The sequence below is a fragment of the Xenopus laevis genome, chromosome 1L (genome assembly GCF_017654675.1).
Source record: "Xenopus laevis strain J_2021 chromosome 1L, Xenopus_laevis_v10.1, whole genome shotgun sequence".
Taxonomy (NCBI): Eukaryota; Metazoa; Chordata; class Amphibia; order Anura; family Pipidae; genus Xenopus; species Xenopus laevis.
The window spans coordinates 11218329-11235320 of record NC_054371.1 but is presented as its reverse complement, the minus strand read 5'-3'; the positions used below and the strand labels follow the sequence as shown (position 1 = coordinate 11235320).

At 41.0% G+C, this 16992-nt stretch overlaps 1 protein-coding gene across 6 annotated transcripts in view; it reads right to left on the bottom strand.

The window, feature by feature from the left end:
- Window positions 1-2674: 2674 nt before the first annotated feature.
- The window catches only part of znf638.L (zinc finger protein 638 L homeolog), a 77972-nt gene continuing 63654 nt past the window's right edge, over window positions 2675-16992 (bottom strand). For all 6 annotated transcript variants that reach the window (XM_041586923.1, XM_041586915.1, XM_041586930.1 and 3 more), the window contains 9 exons: window positions 16090-16215; window positions 14993-15030; window positions 11359-13735; window positions 10590-10652; window positions 9032-9911; window positions 6807-7079; window positions 6206-6277; window positions 3769-3887; window positions 2675-3692 (listed from right to left, as the gene is read on the bottom strand). In XM_041586923.1, the coding sequence (XP_041442857.1) occupies window positions 3648-3692; window positions 3769-3887; window positions 6206-6277; window positions 6807-7079; window positions 9032-9911; window positions 10590-10652; window positions 11359-13735; window positions 14993-15030; window positions 16090-16215 (3993 nt within the window). In that variant the 3' untranslated portion in view covers window positions 2675-3647. The remainder of the gene's footprint in view (window positions 3693-3768; window positions 3888-6205; window positions 6278-6806; window positions 7080-9031; window positions 9912-10589; window positions 10653-11358; window positions 13736-14992; window positions 15031-16089; window positions 16216-16992) is intronic.

Sequence of the window (16992 nt, the reverse complement as noted above, 5' to 3'; positions counted from 1 at the left end):
ATAAAAAGAAGACGCACTGCCCAATAGAACCCCCTGTAGGCTGCCAGTCCACATAGGGGCTATGGAATTGCCAATCACAGACCCAGAGGGACTTTTTCATGCTTGTGTTGCTTCCCCATTCTTTCTACATTTGAATATGCCTCATGGGTAAAAAAAAAAAAAAGGTTGGGGGACCTGCTGTTCTAAATGGACAAGCCAACTGTAATACCATTTACAGCCTCTTTATATCCAATCCTATACTTCTTACTGTTCCAATAACATAGCTAAGGTCTATTCTCACTTGCTACACCCGTTACCAACCAATGGAAGCTTCTCATTTAGTTAAACACTTTGTGTTGGAGATGGTCATGTGGTAAAGCTGGTAATCCTCTCATGTGGGTTTCAGTCCCAAAACGCCCCTGCACATCTCTTCTTCATTTATTTTGAAGACATCATCTCTCCATGTTTTAGGGAACATATTTAATATAATACTATTGGCTTTACTCCAATGAATCCAGAAACACATGGATCACAAGCTAGGGTTGGCACTGCACATAGATTGCTAATATTTCACTGCCACCCTGAAGCAAATTCCTAATCCTTATTTATGTAAATTTACCAAAACACATCAGGTAATGCAAAGCTGTCATATTATTCCACTTTGTAAACGTAACCTTTAATTTATGATAGAGGTGGGTGACCATATACCCACAGCTGCCTGTATAAAACAAAACGTCCATTACTTTGCATCCATTGTTATTTGTAAAATCTCAGCAAGTTGTTTGTATTGTAGATCATGTCAAGAGTCAGGCTGCTCATTAAAATCGCACCTGTTTGGGTTGACCCGAGTGTATTGCAGGACTTCTTCATCTACAGAGCACTTATTCAATTTCAATCAGCTGTTCTTCCTGTGGTGACAAGCATGGGGATGGGCTTGGTCCTAACAGATACAGTCACAGTTTTCCTTGTTCAGGCTTTTCGTGTTCTTGGTCAGCTATCAGAACTGTGGATAGGACATGGCCAACCATGGAGCTGGTACAGGAGCCTCTTCTCAGGAGTCTAGTGATGTGGTTGGCTGCTGGGTGACCTTTTTCAGGCGTCTGAGGAAGTCGCAGACGAAACGTGTAAGGCTAAGTGATGTCAGAGCAGAGCGCCCCATTGACGAACACAAGGAAAAGACGATAAAAGGCGATTTTCATTAAAAAAAGTGTGTTTTCCGGTCATATGCCAAAGCGGAGCTTGAATGGAACATCTACATAGACATGCTTTATATTATGGATATTTTTATATTAAGGGAAGCTAATCTTATTTTTATCTGATGGTGGCGTTGCAACTGGAAGAGGATTAACACATTTGTGGTGCACATAGTAATCTCCATAAAGCACAATACGGGGTGTTACTTACCAAACAATATTACTCTATAATTATTTCTTGTTTGTTCCTGTGCCATTGGAGCTGGCTTTGTTTTTAGATATTGTGACCTGTGCAGAGGCACTCTTGCATAAAACAAGTTTACTTCTCCTTTAAGTATCACAATACTGTTTTCTCAATGGAAATAATGGATGAGCATGCGGGTAGGCAGGGCCACCACCTGTGAGAAACAGATAAAGGAACCCTGGGGAATTGAAGCTCCAGCATTGGTGCACATTGGCTGTCACCATCCAATCTGTGAAGAGCATTAGATTATGTTGTCACAACGCATTAGAGGCTGTATTTGAGCTTTATGATAGTTCTTGTTTAACTACAAACCTCTATATGGTATTGCATTATCTTATTGTGAAAATGCCCCTAATAGCATTTAAATGACCAACTTTTCAGTACTTTGATTGGACTTTGTGAATAAAGGTGGCCATACACGGGCCGATAAAAGCTGCCGACAGACCGTGTCGGTAGCTTATTGGCCCGTGTATGGGGCCCCCCAACGGGCTTCACCGATCGAGATCTGGCCGAAAGTCGGCCAGATCTCGATCGGATGGGACGAAAAATCCCGTTGGATCGCAGCCGCATCTTTTCGTTGATGCGGTCCTGCGATTCGACTGCCCGTTACTATTCGTTAGGATCCGATCGTTGGGCCCTAGGGCCCACGATCGGATCAGCCCAATATTGCCCACCTCAAGGTGGGCATATTGGAGAGAGATCTGCTCGTTTGGCGACATCGCCAAAGGAACGGATCTCTCCGTGTATGGCCAAATTAAGAAAGCTTTTCCTCTTTTTATTTTTTAGGATTCGGACTATAAGGACTTCAAACTTTATTTTTGGAACCTTATGTTTGGACTTTATTTTTTGAACTTAATGTGAATTTACATAATTGGAGGTGGGGGATACTTGTGTGTAACACATTTAAGGATGGTGGTGGGGAAGGGGCACGCCCCCGAAACGTTCTATTGTTGGCTTAACATTAAACACGGGAGGAATCCCTAAAGCAATCTACGTGTGCTGGAGTTAATTGCATTTAATGAAGTGTGGAGGGGCCGTCTTCCTATACCCCAAGCACCGTACAGAATTAGTGGAGAGGCCAGGTGTGCAGGTGCAATCTACTGCCTAAATCATGTGAAACTCAGAGTAGTCATGACACATCAGTAGTGAGCAGTGGTTACGGAATAAATCCCTCGGACGACTGATGGCAGCCCAGTGAGCAAACGCCACAGAATTTCCAATCACACACAAAGCACAACATTAATAACAACTGTTACAATTTGGTGAAGAACTAGTTTTATTTAGAAACATACTTTTTCTTTCTACACAAGTCGGTGAAAGGGCTATTTACAAAACAATGCAAAGTAATCGCAAGCAAGAACATTCATTAAGAATGTTAAATTAACTTTTCATAAAGCAAACGTGTCCCAAAACGGAAATGCGCGGCTGCCCTTGAATTTGTAAGCAATCCCGGGCAGGCCTAGCTGGTGCTCTCAGAATGGAATTCCTCCCTGTGCTCAATATGAGTTTCACAGCGACAACTCCCAGCCAGAGGCACCAGAACTCGCGAAACAAAATGGATCATCTTAAAATTATATCATAAAAATGTCGATAATATTTTCCAACAAAGTACACAAGACACTGTACAGTTACAGTAAGTACACGTGATGACATCATGAAATGGCAACAACATTAATCAGAGAAGGATACGGTAAGTGAAAACAATCAGATACGTGTAGACCCGCTGTTTCAACACACACCATCCATCATGTGATAAGCATTCAATTAATAGAAAATAGAAACAGACTAGCACCCGAAACATGTCGTGAGTGAGAATACACCAATAAAGGGTGATTGCAGACTAAGTACTGCTGGTTCCTGGTCTGTTTCTAATTTCTATAAATTGAAATGGCAACATCATCATGTATTTGGAAAAGAGAAAATAAGACTAGTAGTCTTGAATCTCTCTGACGTACCATGTCTGACAGGTGACTAGAGCCACCAACACTCACCATCTTAACTCCCAAGGGTACAGGGAATATTTATTGATCACTAGAAACGTCAGATAATTAAAAAAAAAAAAAAATCAGATTATCATTTCAGTTCCTATTTACTTCGGTCTACAACCAGTGCAACTATTTTTTATGTACAATATTAACAAGTGTTCTGAAAACAGGTTGGTGAGAAATGAAAGCAAAATGCACCGTGGGCCCAAAATGCTTCTATTTCCGTCATTGTGAATTGCACATTCTTCATTGTTTTGCATCTGTGGATTCTTCTGCTTTGGCCATATGTTTCTGCAGAGGAAGAAAGCCGAGTTAGCCAGCATTCACAACCAGGCATCCTATGAAGGAAGCAAGATACAAAACCTACCTCTACAGACTGATAATGTCGGAGGCTTTTACAGTGTTTTATCTTGGTTGGCTCATTAATGTAAAACAGAGAGCACAGTTCACAGAAGAAACCTGTCTGAGGGATGAGAAATTCCATTCCTGGGGGAAAAAAAAGAAAAATGTTTTAGTGTCGATTATACCAGTTTTAAATCTATACAATAAATTGCATTTTCCAGTCTCAGTACATTTCGTGGAACATTTTATATGCACACCTGAATTCTTCTATGTATAGTCTGTAACTTTATTTACAAAGAAGGCCCAAAACAAGTACAATGAACAGATAGTTCCAGGTGATTACTCAGTGTCAGACAAGTCACTATTTGGAATTGGTTATGTTTTGAAAAGACGAAAGGCCCTTTAAGGAATAATGCCCTCCAGTGGCCAACGCGGGTATAGCACCATGGCTACTAAACACAGGGAAATACTTAAAGGACCAGTAACATCAAAAATTTTTATATAAAAAATCCATTCTATATTCTTAAAATAATGGGCATGACCTAATAAATTAATATAACACACCTAGCGTGTTTTTTAAAAAAAATTCAAAACACCTTTTCTCAATTACATTGGAAAACGGCGATCTGTTCACCATGGCATGCGCACTCCCGACGCTGTTCCTGTACACAGAACCGGAAGTAAGGAGCCGGAAGTCAGAACACAGGCTGCGGGGGACAGAACGGATGCCGGCAGATGAGAGGGAAAGGCTGCGGGGGACAGAACGGATGCCAGCAGAAGGGAGGGAAAGGCTGCGGGGGACAGTATGGATGCTGGCAGAGGAGAGGGAAAGGCTGCGGGGGACAGTATGAATGCCGGCAGAGGAGAGGGAAAGGCTGCGGGGCACAGAACGGATGCCGGCAGAGGGGAGGGAAAGGCTGCGGGGGACAGTATGGATGCTGGCAGAGGAGAGGGAAAGGCTGCGGGGGCACAGAACGGATGCCAGCAGAAGGGAGGGAAAGGCTGCGGGGGACAGTATGGATGCTGGCAGAGGAGAGGGAAAGGCTGCGGGGCACAGAACGGATGCCGGCAGAGGGGAGGGAAAGGATGCGGGGGACAGTATGGATGCCGGCAGAGGAGAGGGAAAGGATGCGGGGGACAGTATGGATGCCGGCAGAGGAGAGGGAAAGGATGCGGGAAAGAGCGATAAATTGAGAAAGGCTTGACAAAAAATCCTGGGGGGTGAGAGAGAGACATGCTGGGGGAGGGAACATAACTGCTGGGCAAAAGAGTGGGGAGAGAACGTAACGGAATAGCAGAGTTTCTGTCAGCGTGAGCAGAGAAAAGCATCCAGAAGTGATGTCACAAACCCGGAAGTCAGTCCCGGAAGAGACACACAGCAGCACGCACGTAGGGGAGAAGAGGGAAACAAGCGAGAAGATCGCGGCGACCCCTTGGACTCCGTGGGACAGTGCCAGTTTGAGTTTTCTCCTATGTCTTATCCAAACAGCAGGAAAGATCAGCATTTTGGATGTAAGTAATGTTACTGGTCCTTTAATTCAGAAAAAAAGCCACATGCATTTTTCCAGTTAATGAAATTGATCTTAAGAGCTCAACAGTGGTTTTATTTAGTTTCTTTATATTATCCTGCCTCAGCTACTGATGTTACTATAATTGTACAACTCCTTTGTCCAGCCAACTTGTATCCCAGAAAACCATTTGAAAGCACTAGGGTACAGTCCTGCAGCGGGTCGGGTACCCGTCAGTTAGCCGCAAAAAAGCGGGCACCCTGCGGAATAAGGGGAGGATTTTCAGGTGCGGATATAGCCGCGGGTCTGCGGGTCCCATCTAAATTTCTTATCTTATGTAATATTGTCTATATTTTACTCCTTTTAAAGTTTTACAAAACTTGTTTCTGTCCTGCCCACTTTTGATGACGTCACTTCCGGTTTGCAGCAGCACCACTTTCTGTTTGACGGTGGTCGGCGGGTGGCGGATAAGGCAGTTGCGGGTCTGGGTTGTGTAGCGGATCAAAGTGGGTAAATATTCAAAGTGGGTAAATATTCGGGTTGTGGGCTACAGGTTTGGGTTGCACGCAGGACTCTACACTAGGGATGTACAGAATCCACTATTGTTGAAATCTGGAATCCTTTCTGAAAGATTTGTCAGCAAACCGAATCCGGACCCTAATTTATATATGTAAATCAGGCAAACGAGGGGGATAGGAAACCGTGCACGCAGCACGTGGTTAACATTGTTTTGACTTCCTGGTTTTTGAGACAAAGTCACATGATTTTTTGGATTTGCTTCGGCCAGGCACTTGGATTTGACTGAATCCTGCTGAAATAGGTCAAATCCCAAACTGAATCCTGAATTTGTTGCATTCCTATAAAGCACATTACGTCAGGCAATAGATATATTCAGTGTAATTAAAACATGCCCTCAATCAATGAGCAAAGATAAATATGTTAGTGTTCCCTTACCTATCGGAACAGATGGATTATATGGGGCTAATTTTGGCCTCTTTGTTTCAGATGCGGTTTCTTTAGATTCACCTGCAAAAACAACTATGTTAGCTTAACGCTTTCAAATAATTCTCACAGACTTAATAGCCAGTAAAAGGAAGATCTATCAAGCAGAGAATATAAACAGCAAGACAAATACTGGATGTATATGCAGTTACATTTATATATAACTTTAAAAACCACTGGAAATCTTTTTACTGCTTTTTGACTTGATGGAAGCCTGATCCTGAGAGGGCATTAGCACATGTTCCTTGCACCAACACAGACAAATTGATGGAATAAAATCAAAAAATAATTATTATGGTAATAAATATAAAAATCTAAATTGAATTTAGTGGCCCATGTTAAACACAACCCACAATTCAATAGCTTCTTATTGGGGGAATGTAAAGGCGAATGTAAATGGAGGCAAATAGCTTGAAAGCAATGGTGGCTTAGGCACGCTTAGATAGCACAACCTATAGAGAAGTTAGGCAAGAAAAGCAATAGATATATGTAATAGAGAAATTCCCTTACAGTATTTATGGCACTTGATGGTGCTGAAAACCCTAGGGCTCACCTGCACTGGCTGCTGCCTTCTCTGAATCTGCCTTTTCTGGACCAGAACCAGCAGTGTTTTTTCCTTTGCCTGGACTCTCTTTAGAGGCCTTTGCTTTTGACTCCACAGGGCTCTTTGTAGCATCTGTTCCCCAGGATGCAGTAGAGGAAGGATCATCTGTAGAATCCTGGGTCTCTTTCTTGTCTTTTTTATTCTTACTGCTGTCTGAGGGTCCTGTGGGACTGTCTTTGGGCAGAGTCCTTTTTCTGGGTCTACCTCTTTTTGGGGTAGGCTCTTCAGTGAAGAAGAAAAATACACACTGTTAAAACTGATTCGAAAGAGAGGTGCAAAAATAAAATCAGATCTCTCTCCCATCTCTTTCCCAAGAACTGCTGTTGTCACAAAATGTATTATATTAGCAGCTAACAGCTTAATTGCTTTTGAAATAATAATAAAAAATAATAATAATGTCAAATGCAAAATGGCTCTTGTATATTGGATGTATATGCATATATTTTTTAATAAAAAATTTACATTATTTCATCTCAAATATATTTGTAAACTAAACATAATAGAAGATTGTATGCCTCAGAAGATTCCCCAGTAGCTCCCATCTTTTTTTCAGTAGATGCTTTGGGTTGCCGTCACTTACCTGAGCTCTTGGATTCACAATATATAGTACATAAACAGTAATGCAGTAAGCAGTGCATTGTGTAACAGCACTTACTAATCATATACAGATTTAACCATTTTCTACTAGATTTCTGACAATTTCTAAGATTCTCAACAGCAGCTCAAGAGCACGCTGAGCATGTACAATGCCACTGACACAACAGATGGCCTAAAAAGATTCAAGATGGCAAGAACGTGTGAGCCCTTTACTGTTATAGGGTTGCTGAGCCTCCATGATGAAGATTATTTTTACATGGACATGGGATCTGTTATCCAGAAAGCTCAGAATTATGAGACGGCCATCTTCCATAGACTGCATTTCAGTAAAAGTAATTTAAGTAATTAAAATTATAAAATGATTTCCTTTTTCCCTGTAATAAGAAGACAGTACCCTGTGCTTAATTTAAACGAAGATATTATTATTATTCCTTATTTGAAGCAAAACAATTCTTTTGGGTTTAATTAATATTGAAATAATCTTTTTTTAGTAGACTTAAAGGGATACTGTCATGGGGGAAAAAAAATCAAAATGAATCAGTTAATATTGCTGCTCCAGCAGAATTCTGCACTGACATCCATTTTTCAAAAGAGCAAACAGATTTTTTACTGTATATTCAATTTTGAAATCTGACATGGGGCTAGACATTTTGTCACAGCAGCAGATAAGATACTTTTGTAACAATTTCTAGATAAGCAAATAAGTAATTGTAACAATATAAGATAACAGGTAAACATGTTTTTTTGAAAACGCATCAGTTAATAGTGCTACTCCAGCAGAATTCTGCACTGAAATCCATTTCTCAAAAGCGCAAACAGATTTTTTTATATTCAATTTTGAAATCTGACATGGGGCTAGACATATTGTCAATTTCCCAGCTGCCCCAAGTCATGTGACTTGTGCCCTGATAAACTTCAATCACTCTTTACTGCTGTACTGCAAGTTGGAGTGATTTCAGCCCCCTCCCCTTTTCCCCCCAGCAGCCTAACAACAGAACAATGGGAAGGTAACCAGATAGCAGCTCCCTAACACAAGATAACAGATGCCTGGTAGATCTAAGAACAACACTCAATAGTAAAAACCCATGTCCCACTGAGACACATCCAGTTACATTGAGAAGGAAAAACAGCAGCCTGCCAAAAAGCATCTCTCCTAAAGTGCAGGCACAAGTCACATGACATGGGGAAGCTGGGAAATTGACAAAATGTCTAGCCCCATGTCAGATTTCAAAATTGAATATAAAAAAATCTGTTTGCTCTTTTGAGAAATGGATTTCAGTGCAGAATTCTGCCGGAGCAGCACTATTAACTGATTCATTTTGAAAAAAATTTTTTTTCCCATGACAGTATCCCTTTAAGGTATGGAGATTACAGAAAGATCCCTTATCTAGAAAACCCCAGGCCCCGAGCATTCTGGATAACACGTCCCATACCTGTACTTTGTAAATAAATAGAAATATTTCTTGTAATTCACACATTTCCTTTTTTCATGGGACACAAGGGAACAACTGAAGTGTTATTAGGATAAAGTATCAGAATTTCTTCTTATGAAAGTTTCGCAGCACGTGGTAACTTACTTGGGTTAGTAACTTTACTTGCACTTTTGCCTTTTGCTTTTCCTCCTGATTCAATATTCACCTCTGAAACAAATGTGGAATCTTCCTCCTCTTCCCCAATTTCATCTACAGTGACAAACTGGTTTCCTTCACTAAAGCTAATGTCTACTATAGATTCTGTGTCGTCATCTCCTTTGACTTCATCCAGGGTTAACAGAGGCTGCTCTTTTGGGTCAACTGTCACTTGGTCCTCAACTTGTGGATCTTCCAAGATTTTAGAAAGGTCAATTTCTTTATCATCCAAGTCATTAAGTTCAGCTTTATTCTCTTCATCTTTTGGGTTTGTGGCCTGCAAAGATAAGGATTCTGAAGTGATTGGTTCCTCCTCTTCCCCCCCAACTTCATCGAGAGTAAGAAGTTGTTCTTTTACAAAGTCCTCTGGAGTTTCTAATGGAGCACGAGTTGTGGCAGAATCACGAGTTCCATCTTCCTCTTCACTGATCTCATCTAAAGTCATAAGCCCTTGGGGGACTTTAGCAGAAGGCTGATCAACTTCTGCATGGACTTCATCTACTGTTAGCAGGGACTTTGATTCTTTTGCAAGGCCCAAAGAATCATTTGATTGAGGTCCAACAGTGCCATCTTCTTCATCTACAATTTCGTCAAGGGTTACATAGGAAAGGTCCTGCTTCGTTACATGTGGATCCGGACTCCTTCCTTTTGCTTTTTTAGCTTCTAGAGGAGATGGCTCATTATCTTTTCTTTTCCCTTTCCTAGAGGCATTTATTCCATAAGTAGCATCGGTCTGCTCTTCTGCTTTTTTTGCATCTCCATGCTCCTCAACAATCTCGTCTACAGTAACAAACTCATCTAAATTAAATGGGAACTCATCCTCCTGTTCCTAAAATAAAACACATTGAGAATGATAGCTTTTGCTCTTTATAAGACAACAAACTGTTTATAAGCAGCGTTTACAAACAAAAAAAACGGAGGGGTAATTAACAATACCCACATAAAAAAGGCTGCCATTAGGCTTTTTTTTTTTATTTATTTTCTTTGCAATTTGCCAACTACATGGGGCATTGTTCAAATAGCTACAGGCTATTTTGGAGTTCAGAGAGCTACGGACTGTGCCTTGAATAAAGTGCCGTTGCAACTCCTTCAGTTAAATGGAGTAGGAGAAACAACAAAAGTGCTGGCTCTTTCTGACCAGGCAATAAATAATAACCCAAGATGACGCCTACACACCAATATTACAACTAAAAAAAAATACACTTGTTGGTTCAGGAATACAATTTCATATTGTTGAGTGAATTATTTGGAGTGTAATCAGTGTCATTGAGAAATAAAAACTACACCACAAAAATCATGACAGCATCCCTTTAAAATGGATATTATCAGAACTGTTCAGTACTCAAACTGAAAAAAAAAGTTTATTACTCTGTAAAATATAGGGTTGTTTTGAGAAGCACATTTGATTGCTCATTTGACCATATGACAGGGAGATATTATTTTGATGCTTGGTTGATGTAATTGGATTTTCAATGTGATAAAGGCTCATTTTAGAAGAGATTCTCACCTTTTCAGATTTTTTTCCATGACTAGCACTTCTGGAGCTCCTCTGTTGTTTTGTTAAAGAACTCTGCCAAAAAAAAGTTAAACAATTCAAGCACAGTACATGGTTTGCAGAGTGTACAGCTTAGCTTAGCCTGGAATCATCACTAAACTGCATTAATCAAGGAATAACCAAAGTGACCAAGTCATTCCACACTATGCGTTTTCCACCTTTTACATTTGATTCATGCTCTTTTACTATTGCCTTTCTTGTCTCCAATTTACTTATCTTCTATGTCTTTCCCTAACTTCTTATTTGCCACCTTTTTCTCTCTTCTGTGCCACTTACTCTTTCCTCTACTTTTCATTCCTCATCCTGTTTTTTCTACTGATCTTTTCAACTATATTCTCTTTTTTTTTTTGGACCAGGAGTTTCTTTTTGGATAGTCAGACCTCCCTTGTTGCACATCACTATTGTAGCTTGAAAACTACAGGAAAGATTCCCAGCCCTCCCAGTTATGGGTATGCAGATTGCCTTCTTTCTTGTGTTTTGGTTCTGGACCCTGTAGCCTACTGGAATGAGATTAGCTGTGCACAGATAAGGAAGGTAGAGGTTGGGAGGCATTGGAGTAGAGGTGTGAATAATGCACACAATTTAAAAAAAAAACAGTTACATGCATTGTTAATTAAGATAAAAGCTCTATAGGATGGTCCAAATTTTGAGCACACAGGGAGCAGAAGTGATCAAAAACTCAAATTTGGAAAAAATTGAACAGCCAAAAATTTCTACCCACCTTAAATCGATCCTCCCGAGCACGGTCATCCCTAGTGCGTTCCTCTTTGGAGCGGTCATCCCGAGGGCGGTCCTCTTTGGATCGCTCATCCCGAGGACGGTCCTCTTTGGATCGCTCATCCCGAGGACGGTCCTCTTTGGATCGCTCATCCCGAGGACGGTCCTCTTTGGATCGCTCATCCCGAGGACGGTCCTCTTTGGAACGGTCATCCCGAGGACGGTCCTCTTTGGAACGGTCATCCCGAGGACGGTCCTCTTTGGAACGGTCATCCCGAGGACGGTCCTCTTTGGAGCGGTCATCCCGAGGGCGGTCCTCTTTGGAGCGGTCATCCCGAGGGCGGTCCTCTTTGGAGCGGTCATCCCGAGGGCGGTCCTCTTTGGAGCGGTCATCCCGAGGGCGGTCCTCTTTGGAGCGGTCATCCCGAGGGCGGTTCTCTTTGGAGAGGTCATCCCGAGGACGGTCCTCTTTGGAGAGGTCATCCCGAGGACGGTCCTCTTTAGAGCGGTCATCTCGAGGACGGTCCTCTTTGGAGTGTTCATCCCGTGGACGGTCCTCTTTGGATCGGTCATCCCGGGGACGGTCTTCTTTAGAGCGATCATCACGAGGACGTTCCTCTTTGGAGCGATCATCCAGAGGACGGTCCTCTTTGAATCGGTCAGCCCGAGGACGGTCTTCTTTAGATCGATCATCACGAGGACGTTCCTCTTTGGAGCGATCATCCCGAGGACGGTCCTCTTTGGAGCGATCATCCCTAAAACGATTGTCCTTTTTGTTGCTTGATCTCGTTTCTCTTTCCCAAGACCTCTGAGTAAATTTTGATTCCTTATCTGACCCGGATGACACATTTCTGCTACCGCCTTTCTTTTGAGAAGAACCTGCACTTGATTTGAGGTTGTTTGATGATTCTGAAGGGCTAGAACGATTACTATTTGATTTTGGCGTACTACTTTCTCTGCCAGTAGACCCCCTATCAGCAGATGGCTTTTTCCTTGTGTCTAACTTTGAACCTTTCTGACTGTCCAATGTTAACGTTACAGAGAGTTCTCCTTTCTGTGGATTGTACTTGGTTGTCCTGCCCGAGTTGCGTTTATCCAAAGATTCTTTTGTATCAGTTGATGAATCTCTACTTTTTTCACTGGCTGACTTGACCCTTGAAGTGCTTGTTTGTTTGCTAGAACTTGACTTTTCCACAGAGGAATCTTTGCCTCTTCCATGGGAATGATCACCTTTGGAACTCTTTAAACTAGTCTCTTGGCTTTCAAACTCATGAGTACCACATGTTTCACTTATTTTTGCATGGACCTCTGATGGCTCATTTTGAGTTGTTGTAATGTGAGAAGGGCTGTCAGAAAATATTTCTGGTGCAACAGCTGCATCATCAGTTTCCGGTTCTTCTGTTTCTTCAGATGCAGTAAAAAGTTTCACCATATTTGCCTCTGGTTCATGGAATACTTGAACATGGTCCCTAAGGCTCACTTGTTCAGACATCTCTTCTTCTTCACATTCGGACTCTACTGATACCATAACATCAAAGTCCTCAGCTATATGAGGCTTTGCTTGGATTTCAGGTTGGCCATCTCCCTCCATTGGGTCTGTTGCAGTGCTAGATATTGGTGAGGTCACATCAAGGTCAGGTGCTTCTGCAGCCTCCTCCTCCTCATCATCATCCTCGGTTGCTTGAATACCAAAGCCAAGAGAGAGAAATGTACTACCTGTGAATGTCCTAGCGGACTCAGGCCGAGCAACAGCCTCTTCAAATGAACCAGGATTTTTGGAAGTAGACAGTTTCTCTAGTTTTGCTTCAGAAGCATCCTGTACACCTTGCTGTATTTCAGATTCATATATAGCTAGGTCAGTCTCTTTTTCAAAAGTTGGAGTTTCTTCCTTGGGAATTGTGTAAATCTCTTCCTCATTAGCTTCCTTTTCAACTTGGTCAGTCTCCTCCTTATCAGTCAAGAAAGTCTCTTCTTTATTAGTCAAGGTCATGTCTTCCTTACTGGCCAAGCCAGTCTCTTCCTCATTAGTCAACCGAGTTGCTTCCTCGTTTGGAATCTGAGCCTCTTCCATATTTACAGGAGCCTCTTCCATAATTGCAGGAGCCTCTTCCATAATTGCAGGAGCCTCTTCCATAATTGCAGGAGCCTCTTCATCAACAGCTGAAGGCTGTTCCACAACAGTCAGAGACTCTTCCTCAATAGCTGAAGACTGTTCCTCAAGACATGTTACTACTGGCTCAATCACAGCAACAACTGGAATGGACGTTGAAATGAATGTGTTGTGGGCAGCAGAATCAGCATTACTTGCCAGAGTTTTCAAGGCCATTTCGTCAGCAGTCTGGGCCTCTTCTGTTTCATCCACATTACTTTCAGTCTCAGAGCTTTTAGAGAGAGAATCAGTATTTCTTTAAAACTTACACTGCAGTAAATTATAATCCCAATTTTTACACTAAACTCAGGTTTATAATATATATTGTTCATAGGAAACACATAGATCTCTGCTGCATGGGCAAATATCGTAAAGGGGAAACTCAGCAATTAAATATAGTCATAACATTTAAGGCACAATAATTCACGAAGGGGGAAAAAGAGTGAGAATACAGTCATATCCCCCTACATTTGTTCATTGACTGTATAAAGATAATTGAAATCCAGACTAAATTAAGATTGTATGCCTTAAAAATTGTAATACATTTTGATAGCAATAAAATAATGTTTTCCTTTTAATGGGAGGTAGAGAACATCAGAAATTAATTTTGAAATACTTTTGAAGTACTGTTTTGGCTGTATTTATTCAATCTGCATAAAGCAGAACAGGACTGCTGCTTACAATGGGATCAGATAGGATCTGTGCAGTCACTGGGACAGAATGTTCTGTTATACAGATAGCTAGAATCTCAGCTGCCATAAAGCAGGACAGGACTGCTGCTTACAATGGGGATCAGATAGGATCTGTGCAGCCACTTGGACAGAATGCTCTGTTATAAAGACAGCTGTCCTGCCCTGCTTTATGACTGAGGTTCTGATTATTCTGAGTTTCAGCACAGCAAGCAATACCTTTCACACAGGATCTGTGTCCATTGTAACACAATGCTGTTAGAGCGGTAGAGTCTCCGTTAAAAAGCAAGACAGGACAGCAATTTTTTTTACAACAGACATTACACAATACTTTAAAACACAAGCAAATGTTTAGTTTGCTGCCAGAGTCCCTTTAAAGGGATTGTTCAGTAAGAAAATAAAAATTGTCTAAATAGATAGCCCATGCGAAACAAAAAATGTATCTAATATAGTTAGTCAAAAATGTAATATATAAAGGCTGGAGTGACTGGATGTGTAACATAATAGCCAGAACACTACTTCCTGCTTTTCAGCTCTCTTGCTTTCCACTGATTGGTTATTAGTTATGTCCCAAGCGGTACCCCTTAAATTCACTGACTAACTCGGTTATAGAGCTGAAAAGCAGAAAGTAGTGTTCTGGCTATTATGTGACACATCCAGTCACTCCAGCCTTTATACAATATATTTTTGGCTAACTATATTAGAAACAGCCTATTTAGTCAGTTTTTGTTTTGACACTGAACTGCTCCTTTAAGTTTCACACTTTTCAATATATGCACACTGTAAAATGGATGGCTTACCATGCTTTTTCTTCTTCCACAACAACTTCATATTCATCCTGCAATAAAAAAAACAGGTCAGGGCACAGTCTTCACTAAAGCAGTAGGTTTCTTACCTATTAGGTTAAAGCTTCTGTGTGAACAACATTAGGTCAGGCCTCATAACTGCTCATGATAAGATCACAATTGTATGAAAACTTTAGTATATCAGCAATTCAGCCATCACCTGGCTGGTCTTTAAGATGGACTTCCAGTATGTTTCCTGGCCCCTCTATGGGTGGAAGTAGCCCCAAATTTTGGAAATCACTATTCTAAGGCAGTCCAACTTCTGTGGTAACGAGGGCCACAATTCTACTGACCTATGTGGTGGAGGGCCGATAATAGAAGTCAGTGTTGGCCACTCCCCCTTTTAAACCACACCCACTGTAAACCGCACCCATGTTACCACAAGAACTTTTAAGATCATATCCACATTAACGGTTGTAGCACACCAAAAAAACAAATGGTTGGTGCTCACTGCAGGGAAATCCCTCATCACTCATATGTGAAAAGTTGAAGTTATGTTAAAAACGTCCCCTTAAATCCATATGCCTCATCCTCCCCTGTGGATAATTCAACAACCCCCCAACACATGATTAAATACCTTAGGGGCCCTTAACAACAATTTCCAAATGCTAACAAACCCCAAGAACAAACCCCTAACAGGCTTACATTCCACAGGTAGCATAGGGCAAGACCTGCTACCTAGTATTAGGTATAGCCATAATTATTTTTTAACAAAAACTAGGATTATCACAAGTTGCAAAGTACATTTTCAGCAAACTGACTATTGAGATTCCATTAGCAAAAGCAAAGTCGACAATGTTAATTTGAAAGATTCCCCCCACCAAATGCCGTATATTTATACAATTGAATCAGAACTTGATTTGACAAATAAAGAACTTTCTTAAACGCATATGTATTTTATACAGAAAATCTGCTTAGGTTAATTAAAGTAATAAGAGTTGCTACTGCTGCTTCTTATACAAGAAGCAAGATGGCCGCCACATGCTAACACAAGGCAGTTAAGTTAAAAGGAGTTTAGAACATAAGCAGTGGCATTCATATCATGAACTTACCTCTGAAAGTTGTTTCTTTGAGGGCAGAACAGACTTCACTGTATTTTCACCAATGGTGCAAGGGTACTGAGTCAGAAAACTGTGCATTGCTTTAGCAGCACTTGCGCTGCACATGTGTAGAATCGCCTGTTAAATTTACAAGACAAATTTTTAGAATGTGTTCTCTTCATGTCATTGATCTTGCTCTGCCAGAGGACTGATGGCCAATGGCTTTGAAAGGCTGGTGCATAAACTGTCTGGCTATATTGAGAATATAGAAAGACTTTTGCCGGTATCATTATTACGGCATCTATTTGTACAGTCTATGAGCCTACCAGCAGGCTGTTCCTAATAGAAATACCTGTGGTATATGTGCAATTGAGCTGTCTATACAGGCTATATGCAAACACTTGTTCTCTACTGCTACATCTGCATAGACAATTATGGCTGACTGTGCCTTCAGTAGCATCAGACAAAGGCCCCTGTGCTGATAGGCCATGTCCCCTGCTGGCTGCTTATAAGATTACTGCACTAGTGGAAAACTATGCATATTGATAAGGATTATATATATATATATATATATATATATATATATATATATATATACACATATACATATATATATACATATATATATATAAAGATATAAAGATCATGGAGGTTTATAAAAGACTTTCAATATTAACAAATAACATAACTCCATGTAGACGGCACTTCTGGACAAAATTTAATATAGCAGGTTGCGCGTTTCGGGATCAAATCCCTTAATCATAGGTTATGTCCAGAAGAGACGTCAAGTCTTGTTATTGGATACAGTGGGGACACTGAAGACTTAGTACGTGGCAAAGAGGAATGAGCGGTGAGCTTGAGCTGTCTCCCCTTTTTGTTTTTTACTATTAATATTAACAGACAATTCTCATCAGC